Source organism: Orycteropus afer, unplaced genomic scaffold, assembly GCF_000298275.1.
Source record: "Orycteropus afer afer isolate SDZICR_OR568_19922 unplaced genomic scaffold, OryAfe1.0 scaffold00416, whole genome shotgun sequence".
NCBI classification, from domain to species: domain Eukaryota; kingdom Metazoa; phylum Chordata; class Mammalia; order Tubulidentata; family Orycteropodidae; genus Orycteropus; species Orycteropus afer.
The window spans coordinates 2785939-2797705 of NW_006922003.1; the positions used below are offsets into that span (position 1 = coordinate 2785939).

Below are 11767 nucleotides of genomic sequence, written 5' to 3' on the forward strand. Positions count from 1 at the left end.
AAGGGACCATTCCTTGGAGAAGGATGTCATGCTTGGTAAGGTGGAGGGTCAACAAAAGAGGGGGAGGCCTTCAACGAGATGGATTGACATGGTGGCTGCCATGATGGGCTCAAGTATAGCAGGGATCGTGGAGCTGGCATGGGTTTGGGCAGTATTTCATTCTGCTGTGCATGGGGTTGCTATGAGTCAGAGACTACTTAATGGCACCTTACAACAACAACAATATATATAGCACACATGCACATATAATAAAAGTTGCTGTGGTTTTAATATTTTTGATGATGATGGTTAAACAAACCAAATGCAACCACTATGGGTCAGATTCAATTCATAGTGACCCCTCCTTGGGTTTCTGAGGTGGTATCACTACAGAAGTAGGTTGCCCAACCTTCTTTCCGTGGAATGGCTGGTGGATTTGAACTGCCAGCCGTCTGGTTAGCAGTCAAATGCTTTAGGCACTATGCCATGGTGATGGGTATGGGTGAATAAATTTGGTGGAGCAGTCTTCATGTGGCTCCTTATTCATCCCCAAGAATGCTCCATGGAATGCAAGAATGCTCCAAGAACGCTCCTCATATCTAATAGTATACCAAGCAGAATACCTGTGTGAACTAAAGTCATGTTTTTTTTTTACTTGTAACTTATTTTTATTTGCACTTGTTTATTTAAGGTAAATAAAAATAATGCCAAATTATGGAATAATGTGGGTCATGCCCTAGAAAATGAAAAGAACTTTGAGAGAGCTTTAAAATACTTCTTACAGGCTACACATGTTCAGCCAGGTAAGCATTATTGATGAGTAAACTATATGAACAGTTTACTTTCTTTTTAAAAAAATAGTAATTGTATTTGGAGAAAATAGAGTTTATTTTCAAGTGTTATTCCAAGTGACTTGAATTCAACAAAGTTATATGCTGAAATAATATTATCTAATAAGTCCACTTATATCTGGTAATTAGGAAATTATTAAAGTAAAGTTGTTGAGTGACACTGATGAGCAATTTTGGTGACGTGATGGCTGCAAAAGCCTAAAAAGAGTTAGCTCAGGAAAATGGAGAAAGCTTTGGAGACAATAAGTATAGAAAAGTTTTAAGAAGTGTTGATAAGAAATGGTGGGAGTGGTCGATAATGGTGTCAAGGCAGGGTTTTGTTTGTGTGTGGACTGATGGACTAATCGAATAAAGTTAGGAATGTATAACAGTGCAGGAGGGGGTGGAATTACTAAATCAGTAGACCCCTAAATAGATGAGACAGCATCTGGTGAATAGGGTGAGGACTTCATCTAATAATAGAACTGACAGTTAACCTGTGATAACAAGGAGGACAGTGTATGGACAGACATATATGCAGGTGAGTGGGTGACTTGGAAGAAGCCGTTGGAAGTTATCTCTGTTTGCTTGTTTTCTCAATGAAATAGAAAGCAAGTCATCAGTAGAAAATTAGGAAAAGCAAAGAAGTGTTGGAGATCTTTCTCCAACAACAAAGGGGTTATTGTTAGGTGCCTTAGTCCTCACAATCATTGCTATGTTTGAGCCCATTATTGCAGCCACCATGTCAGTTCATCTCATGAGAATCTTTCTCTTTTTCCCTGACCCTCCACTTCACCAAGCATGATGACCTTCTCCAGGCACTTATCCCTCCTGATAACAGGTCCAGGGTATGTGGAATGAAATCTCACCATTCAGGCTCCTAAGGAGCATTCTGAGTGTACTTCAAAACAGGTTCACTCATTCTTCTGGCGATTTACAGTATATTCACTGTTCTTTGCCAACACTATAATTCAAAGCCATCAGTAATTCTTCATACTTCCTTATTCATTATCACATATGAGATTATTGAAAATACCTTGCCATGGGCCAGGCACACCTTAGTCTTCAAAGCAATATCTTTGCTTTTGAACACTTCAAAAGGGTGTTTTGCAACAGATACTCCCAGTGCAGTACATAGTTTGATTTCTTCACTGCCACACCAATGGGCATTGGTTGTGGATCCAAGTAAAATGAAATCCTTGACAACTTCAGTCTTTTCTCCATTTATCATGGTGTTCCTTGTTGGTTCATTTGTGAGGATTTTTGTTTTCTTGATCTTAAGGTGTAATCCATACTGAAGGCTATAGTCCTTGTTTTCATCAGTAAGTGCTTCAAGTCTTCTTCACTTCCAGCAAGGAAGATTGCGTCATCTGCATATAGCAATTTATTGAGTCTTCCGCCAATCTTGTTGCCACATTCTTCATATAGTCCATCTTTTTGGATTATTTTCTCAGCATACAGTATGATGAAAGAATATAATGCTGATATATACCTTTCCTGATTTAAACCATGCGGTATCGCCTCATTCTGTTCGAATGACCGCCTTTTTCTTGGTCTGTGTACAGGTTCCCCATGAACACAGTTAAGCATTCTGGAATTTCCATTCTTTGCAATGTTATCTATAATTTTTTATGACCCACACAGTTGAATGTCTTTGCCTAGTCAATAAAGTGCAGGTAGACATCTTTCTGGTATTCTCTGCTTTCAGCCAAGATTCATCTGACATCAGCAATCATACCCTCTTGTTCCACATCCTCTTCTGAATCCAGTATGAAATTCTGACAGTTGCCTGTATTGCTGCAACTGTTTTTGGATTATCTTCAGCAAAATTTTACTTGCATATGATATTGATATTGTTCAGTAATTTCCACATTCTGTTGGATCACTTGTCTTTGGAATGGGCACAGATAAGTATCTTTTCCAGTCAGTTGACAAGGTGAGGCTGTCTTCCAAATTTGTTTTCATAGATGAAGCAGAGAAGGTATGAAGAAGGGGAGAGAGCATAAAATAATTATCTAGAATAGTGCCTCACAAATTTTAATGTGCATGTGAATAACCTGAAATCCCATTAGATTTATTCCTAATTGTTTCTTATTTTTTGATAGTATTGTAGATAGATGTTTTAAAATTGCAGTTGCTTATTTATTGTTCTTTGATATTTTTAAGGAGCTCTGGTGGTGTAGTGCCTAAAGCATTTGACTGCAATTGGTTTTTTATGTTGATCTTGTATTCTATATTATTGCTAAACTCAATAGTTTTAGTTTTTTTCCTAGATTCTGTAAGAATTTCTACATAGACAAGACAGTTTTACTTCTCTTATTCCTATATGGAATCCTTTAATTTCCTTTTCTTGTATTGCATTGTTAGAACCTTTATTACAGTTTTGAATTAAAAGTGGTTAGCTTGTTATCTAACAGATAAAGTATTCAGTCTCTCACCAACTGTACAGTCTTTCACCATTCAGTCTTCACTGGAACGATGATGCCTACTGTAGGCTTTTTGTTTTTGTCCTTCATCAAGTTTAGGCATTTCTTTCCATTCTTCACTTGCATAGAATTTTTATCACAAATGGACTTTGTCAAATACTTTTCCTATATCTTTTGAAATTGTAATGATTTTTGTTTTCAGTTTATATAATGTTAATTATAATCATTTTATAATATTAAATAAATCTTACTTCCCTTCAATAAAATCGACTTCATCATGATATGTTATCCTTATTATATATTGTTGAATTTGATTTGCTATAATTTTTTTGTTTATGAGAGAGATTGGTCTGAGTTTTCCTTTATTATAATGTCTTTGTCTAATTTTGGTATCAATTAATGCTGACCTCAGAATTACTTGATAAGTGTTCCCTTTTCTTTGATTTTCTGGAAGTTTCTGTGTGTTAAACTATAGAATTAGTGTAATTTCTTCCTTGAATGTTTGTTAGAAATCACTAGATTTTTCTTAGCAGTGTCTAATCTGTCATTAATCCTGTCTAGTGTATTCTCCATCCCAGATACTGTTTTCGTCACAGGAAGTTCTTAATTTTTTTAGCTGACATATATATAAATGTATTGGATATGAATTCTGAGAGAAAGTGAGGCATAAAGGATAACTCTTAGGTTCATGTCCTAAGAGGAAATGGCAATGCTGCTTATTTGTTTGGTCTTGTTTTATAGTGAGGTGTCAGGGAAGAGAATCCGAGTCTGTTTTGTCCCTATTAGATATACAGATGAGATTTATAATTCTTATGATAACAAAAGCAGTCAGGATTAGAAATAAGCATTTTGTAGTAAGCATATAGATGGTATTTAAAGCTCTGGAACAGTGTGAGATTGTGTAAGGATTCCTACTGCCTTAAAGTTTTTTTTTTAAAAAAAAGTCATTTCTTTGTGAAGTCTCTTGTTACTGCAATAAGAATATAAACAGGAGTCTTTTACCAGACAACATACATGTCATGTTAAATGAACCTCCTGATTTTGATTTTTTGTTTTGGTGGTTACAAGTGTTAAATTCCGATTCACAAAGATAATTTTTTTGCAAATGGACTTACCGTTTCTATAAACATTTTCACAAGGCAAGAGCAGGTTTTTGTCAAGGAACATTAGAATTCTCCAAGGCTTCTTGAGTTAAACTCTAATTATATTACTGTTTTTTATTTTTTGGTGGTAGTTGTGGTATTTTTTTTACCTTGACATCAACGGGTTCATTTTTATCCAAGTCAAAATCTTTAAACTGTTTATATCAGAAAAAGATTGTGTAACTATAGTTCCACTTTGATATCATCAAGATGGAAATATTTTTAAAAACATTCTTCTCACTGCCATTGAGTCGATTTCGACTCATAGCAACCTTTCCTTGGGTTTCCGAGGTGATACCACTACGGAAGTAGATTGCCCAACCTTCCTTCCAAGGACCGGCTAATGGGTTTAAACAACCAGCCTTATGGTTAGCAGTGACATGCCTTAGCCACTTAGGAGTTTCCAAATTCCTACAACTATCTTTTCAAATAAATTAACACATAATATAGTGAATAGGAAATGCTACTGGAAGTTTATGCCAGTATTCTAACTGAAGAATGTTTTAACTTTAGCAAAGGTTAGTGAAAATAAAAATTCACTCCCTTCTCCCCCATCTAAGTTCAGAATCTTAATAAATTCTGTCCACAAATCACTTGAAATTGAGGAAGTAGAAATAGAATAGAAACAACTCTTTCAAAGACGTTTGCTATATAGGAGAACAGAGAATTGGGGAATTAGAAAGATATGCTGCAGAAAAGGTGGATTAGTTAAGCATGAAGTAGGGAGCATGGATGGGATCCAGTGAACAAGTAGACTGGGTATCCTTAGATAAGAGGGGAAGTATACTTCATTGATTTTAATAGGGAGGAAAGCAGACTATATGTGTCTGTGCATGTACATCTGTGTTAGGATTTGTACACACACACACATATTTAATCAGAAAGGTTTATAGATTTGTCAGTGAAAAGATAAGCAGGTTCTCTCCTGGTTTACTTCTCTGGTGAAATAAGAAGAATGTATTAGAAATTTGAAGAGAGAGAAGGAATGATAGCATAGATTTGTTTGTTTTGTTATCTTAAGAAAATCTTTTGTTTCTTAATGATATTTTTGATAGTTGCCATACAGCTATTTCCCACTCCTGGAATGATTCCAGCTCATCATGACCCCATGCAGAGTGGAGTTGCTCGATACGGTTTTTAAGGCTGTGTCCTTTCAGAAGCACATCACCAGACATGTCTTCCAGGGCACCTCCTTTTGTATTGAAACCACCAACCTTTCGGCTAGTAGTCCAAATACTTAACCATTTATGCCAGAAAAGGAATAAAATATGAAGTACTCAAGTAGCATTTTAAAAAAGTGAGCTGATTAGAGAAACACAGTAGTATTGACAGATTAAGGGTCTATTTGAGATTTGTAACATTCTCTATTACATTGCATTAATTAAAAGGCAAATTGCTAGATTCATGTTGCTCTTGGTTGGGATAGTTGTGAAAATGCCATAGGGCCAGTGTCTGACCTTTTCTAACTTTACCAGTGGGGAGGTTGATCAAGATCAATGTGCAGGGCTGATTCCTGTGAGGCAGAGATCAGATACGCCTCCACTCTCTTAACTTTTTACCAATTCTGGCACCAACAGTGCTCTGCTTCTCTGCTGGGTTCAATAATTTGCTGCAGTGACCCTAAAAAACTCACAAACACAGGGTGAATTGGTCTAGTAACAGGTTACAGAGGAGCTCTGGTGGCACAGTGGTTAAGGCATTTGGCTGCTAACCAAAATGTCACCAGTTAGAACCCACCAGCTGCTCTGTGGGGTAAAGATGGGGTAATCTGCTGTCATAAAGATGTACAGCCTTGGAAACCTTATGGGGCAGGATCACTGTGAGTCAGAATCAGCTCGATGGCAATGAGTTTGGTATTTTTAACAGGTTACAATTAAAGATCAGAAACGACTCAGGATGTAGTGCTTTGATCTGGATAGCCGCTTCTCAGTCATGCTAGAGGCATATCTCTCTCTGGCCCTTGACCCCTTGGCCTGGCCTCTGCCCTTCTTAGGAAATGTTACAAAGCTCTTTTAGGTCTGCCTGTGGTAAGTGCTCAGAGGCACCCTGCTCTGCCAATAAGCTTCCTACTCAAAGACACTCAGCTTTCTCACTCTGTGTGTCAGCGAGCCTAGCTCCACAGATAGTACCTAGAGGTAGCCCAGTCTATCTGCAAGCTTCCTGCCCAAAGACACTCAGCTTTCTCACTCTGTGAGCAGGGAGGCCCACACTCTGTCTCATACAGATCTCCTGCCAGTCCCTGGTTGTACTGCCACTATTTCTGTGCTGCTGCTGCCATTTGCGGTCTCAGTAAAGTGTTGCAGCTCTGTTCTGGTTCCCTAGTGCCGCTCTGACAAGAAACATACCACAAATGGGATGGCCTTAACAAACAGGAGTTTATTTTTACAATTTGGAGGCTTTTAAGTCCAAGTTCAAGAGCCAAGCTCTAGGGGCTGGGTGAAAGCCCTTCAACGTTGGGGTCCAGCTCTGCCTCCTGCTGCTGGTCTACTGGAGCTAGAGGCGTTTCTTCACTCAGACAGCTGCTGGTTGGTGAGGCTGAAAAACCCAAGGTTGACAAGTAAAAAGGCACAGTCCCAATGTTACACCACACGGCAGGCCATTAACTTAAGTCCATTGTAAGTCCAAAGGTTGGCAGAGCATAGCAGGCTGCTGAGCAACGACAGGACTATATGCAGGGTCCAAGTGTCTCATAGGCTAGAGACCATTCCCAAGGCTTCTCCTTATATACAGGAAGCAGACCATATCCCAAAGGCAGCTACTCAGCTGCTTGTGGTAGATCCCGCCATGCAGTTGATTGCCAGTCTCATCATGGGGAATAACTACCACCAGCTGCCCAGCCACTCAACCAGGCCCACCCAAGTTGACACAAAGACATACCACCACAGGCTCTCACTTGCTTACTCTCTCTCTCTCTCTCTCTCTCTGTCTCAGTCTCTGTCTCTCTCTCTCCTGGGTCAAGTAAGTTCAGCACAGGGATCTCAGGTCCAGAGGATATACTCCACTCCTGGCTCTTCTTTCTTGCTGGTAGTGAGATTTCTCCCTTCCTGCCCTTGGGATGGCTCATTTTAAGCCTTAGCAGGATGGCAAAAGTGACCAGTCCCCACATTAGGGCTCCATGCACCTTATTTTCATGGCCCCATCCGTACAAGGATACTGTGTACCTTATTTCCATTATCAGCAAGCTATTCAGTCCTCTTAGGCCATGGCACCTCACATTTGCACAGTCCCACCTACTTACTTGGTGGGATTTGCAAAGACTATGACCTGAAGATCCATATTAAGTAATTTACTGCACCACAATGGTCTCATAAGAACAGACTTGGCTATTTGAAATACTTTTTACTCAGTTATTGATGTAGGCATCTTGCCTGCTTTTCTTACCTTTTTTCTTTTTTTTTCCAAATTTAAATTTACCTTAGAAGTAATGCTTTCTAACCCCTCCCCCTCAGAAATCTTAAAACTTTGTAACTTATGTCTGAAATCTTAAGATTTTGGAGCTCATGAAACAATTGCTTAGAAATGATGACTTTCATTTTATTACCTGTATTGCATAGCCTTTTTGTTGCTAAAGGCAGCTGATCTTTGAGAAAGTAAAGTTGCCTTATGCTAGTGTCTGAGGGGAGCTCTGGGAGCGTAGTGCCTAAGGCACTTGACTGCTAACCAGAAGGCTGGCGGTTCAAACCCACCAGCCACTCCTTGGAAGGAAGATGGACAATCTACTTCCGTAGTGATACTGCCTCGGAAATCCAAGGAAGGGTTGCTATGAGTCGGGTCCGACTCGACAGCACATAACAACAACAACAGTGTCTGAGGGCTTTGTTTTATGATAATATCTCTTTGCTATACGTTCTAAAAACCTGATTCCTATGGGTGTAATTAGTGTCATCTTTCATCTAACTAGAGAACCTCTTTTTCCTCTAAGATTGTTTAGGACTGACTCCCATTAATATTTTAAATATTCAGCTGATATAATTATGCTTGTATTTATTTATACTTTGTTTTTCCTTAGATTAAATTCTTGTTATACACTTATTTTATTCAGATTCTATATATCTCTAGTTTTTCTTAAGTAACTTTATGATCTTTACATCTACAATAAATAGTATGGATTTTTCTGATGTATAAAAATTAGTGCTAAGGTATATCACTAAAGACTGTCTATATTATATATGGACTTAGTAATACAATTATTTTCAACCTTGGCTCTGCATGAAATGTGCCATTGAAGCTTTTAAAAACACATTTTTGCACTTTTACAGATCCTGTTCCTTAAGAAGGAGCTCTGGTAGTATAGTGGTTAAAGCATTCGGCTACAATCCACAAGGTTGGCAATTTGAACCCACCAGCTACTCTGCAGGAGAAAGATGAGGCAGTCTGCTTCCATAAAGATACATAGCCTTGGAAACTCTATGGAGCAGTTCTATTCTGCTAAAAAAAAAAAGGTTGCTATGAGTTGGAATCGACTCGATGGCAGTGGGTTTGGGGTTTTGTTTTTGTTTCTGTTTTTTTGATATTCCTAAAAAAACATGTTTTGGTAGAACTGTGGTGCAGTTAAGGTGTCTGCATTTTTAAAAGCTACACAGGTATTCTGATTAGCAGCCAAAATTAGGACTGGTAGCGTAGTGCCTAAGGCACTTGACTGCTAACCAGAAGGCTGGCGGTTCAAACTCACTCCTCAGAAGGAAGATGGAGCAATCTACTTCCATAGTGATACTGCCTCAGAAACCCAAGGAGGGGTTGCTATGAGTCGGGTGCGACTCAATGGCACATAACTACAACAAGAACATAGCTAGTCTAGGTTTTTTGTTTTTTTTTTTTCTTTTTTGGTTTGATCCCATCCTGGCTCCTTAAGAGTCAGCAATACATCTAGGAACAAGGAATTCAGCCTCCTTCCCCAAAACTTTGTTCCCAGTTCTCTAAACAAGCCTGTACTGCATCCTGCATCTGACAATTTTTGTGCAGTGCACACAATTGCCATCCTGAAAAATAAGGTAACAAGTTCTTAGGATTCTTACTCTCCTCCTAGGGGAATGCCCAAGATACATATGCTTGGCTGCTATGTGTCCTGGGAGTTTCAGGCAAAGAACTATTGCACAGTTGCAAAATCATCAGTATCACAGGCAAGTAGTAATCATAATTTGAAAACATGTCATGTCTGTTAGAGTCATGTTGACTAAAAATTGTCTGATTTGAGATTTTCTCCTTTCCATCTTTATTCCAAGCCTTTAAAATATTTACTGGGAAATGCGTCTTTTTTAAAACTAGTGTGCGATGAACCTTTATATCTTTCTTATTAAAGCTACTTTTTCTTTGTTACTGAGTGAATTTGCCGGGAAATCTATTTTCCATATATTAAAAGGAAACATATGTCCTGACATTCTAATGTTAATACAACCTTTTTAAAAGTTTTAAATAAATTATATTAAAGGAGCTCTGGTAGCGTAGTGCGTAACACATTTGACTGCTAACCAGAAGGCTGGCGATTCAAACCCCCCAGCCACTCCTCGAAAGGAAGGTTGGGCAATCTGCTTGCGTAGAGATACTGCCTCAGCAACCCAAGGAGGGGTCACTATAAGTCGGGTCCGACTGCACAGCACGTAACAACAAAAACAACATAATATATTTAAAAAAAAAAAAACAACTCACTACCATCAAGTCAATTCCAACTCATAGTGACCCCCTTTGGATTTCCGAGGCAGTAAATCTTTATGGAAGTAGATTGCCCAGTCTTCCTTCCTCAGAGTGGCTGGTGGATTTGAACCTCTGACCTTCTGGTTATCAGTCACATGCCTTAGGCACTATGCCACCAAAGCTCCTTAAAATATATATATATATGTATATAATTTAAGATAGACCTCTGAATCTTAACATAGAATAATATAGAATCCTGATGTTTCATTCAGTATACTCTCATTTCAACCACATTCAGTTTGTTTTGTTTTGATTTTAATGGCAGGTTTTTCATAGTGTCTTTGCCCGTATCCCACTATGGGTGCATACATGTTGGTTATAACACCTGAAGTAATTCTAGGAATCATGATGATCCTTCTCATTTGCAGAGTTGAGCCATGCTTTCTGAATGGATTCTAAAAGCCTTGAGATTAAGGAAATGGAACCAAGCTGTAGTATAGTATAGTAAACCATAATGAAGAAAAATGATACAGATTTTTTCATTACCTCTCTCCTCCCCACAACATGTCTTACCCCTTCATTGATCCATTCAAATAGGTTTTGGTTTTGTTTTTTCTAATAGTATGTGAGTACTTTCTGTCCCTGTAGTGCTTTATTTAAATAATTTTTAGTATATCACTGGCCATAAATTATAACAAGTTGGGTTGAGTAATTTCATGGAGGAAGTAGGACCTGTTGCCTGCTTTTGTATTTTTTGCCTATTATGTTTGTTTCTCAAAACATATGTCCTCAATAGATAGAATACTATTTAGCATATTTATCAACAAATGATTTTGTTTACATTGTAGATGATATTGGTGCCCACATGAATGTAGGAAGAACTTACAAAAATTTAAATAGAACCAAAGAAGCTGAAGAGTCTTACATGATGGCTAAATCACTGATGCCTCAAGTAAGTTGTCATAATTTGTTCCTATTGTGCTGTGTCTTTTACATGTCTGTACTGAATACAATTATATAAATGGAAACTCGCCATCTGATCTCCAGTTTGTTGGTAAAACAGTAAGGCATCCAAGCAACCTCTATTCCTAAAAGTTTTATAAAGGATTACATTTACTTTTCTAGTTCATGTAGGGGCTCTGGTAGTGAAGTGCCTAAGGCACTTGACTGCTAACCAGAAGGCTGACAGTTCAAACCCACCAGCCACTCCTCAGAAGGAAGGTTGGGCAGTCTACTTCCTTAGTGACACTGCTTTGGAAACCCAAGGAGGGGTCACTATGAGTCAGGCCCAACGCGACGGCACATAACAACACAACAGCTCATTTAATTCAAAAAATTTTAATGTGTTTTTATAGTTCATTTGAGAAACTAAATGTATAAAATAGAAATGTTTTTTATTACAAGTTATAAGTTGAAGGACTTTAAATGAAATTTATGTATAGTAAACATTAAATTAAATATTATTCTTATGAACAATGAGTAAAACACTGATGAAATGTGTGGATGTATCTATTGCTATATTGTGTCTTCAGTTATAATAGTACAAGCACTATAAGATTCGTTGGATATAACAATATGGCATCAAAGTTGGAAAATGTGACCCTGCCCTTGACCTGTCCTCAGAAAAAATAGTTTATGAACCACAGTATTCTCAATTGTAGTGATTTTAATAATAATGGTAATTAGATAGTTTAACGGGAGCTCTGGTAGCCTAGTACCTAAGGCACTTGACTGCTAACCAGAAGGCTGGTGGTTCAAA

The 11767-nt window shown here is 38.1% G+C and overlaps 1 protein-coding gene across 1 annotated transcript in view; it reads left to right on the top strand.

The window, feature by feature from the left end:
- The window catches only part of TMTC3 (transmembrane O-mannosyltransferase targeting cadherins 3), a 63666-nt gene that overhangs the window by 42562 nt on the left and 9337 nt on the right, over positions 1-11767 (top strand). Inside the window, exons 9-10 of the mRNA XM_007953812.2 lie at positions 671-782; positions 10857-10960. Coding sequence (XP_007952003.1) covers positions 671-782; positions 10857-10960 — 216 coding nt within the window. The remainder of the gene's footprint in view (positions 1-670; positions 783-10856; positions 10961-11767) is intronic.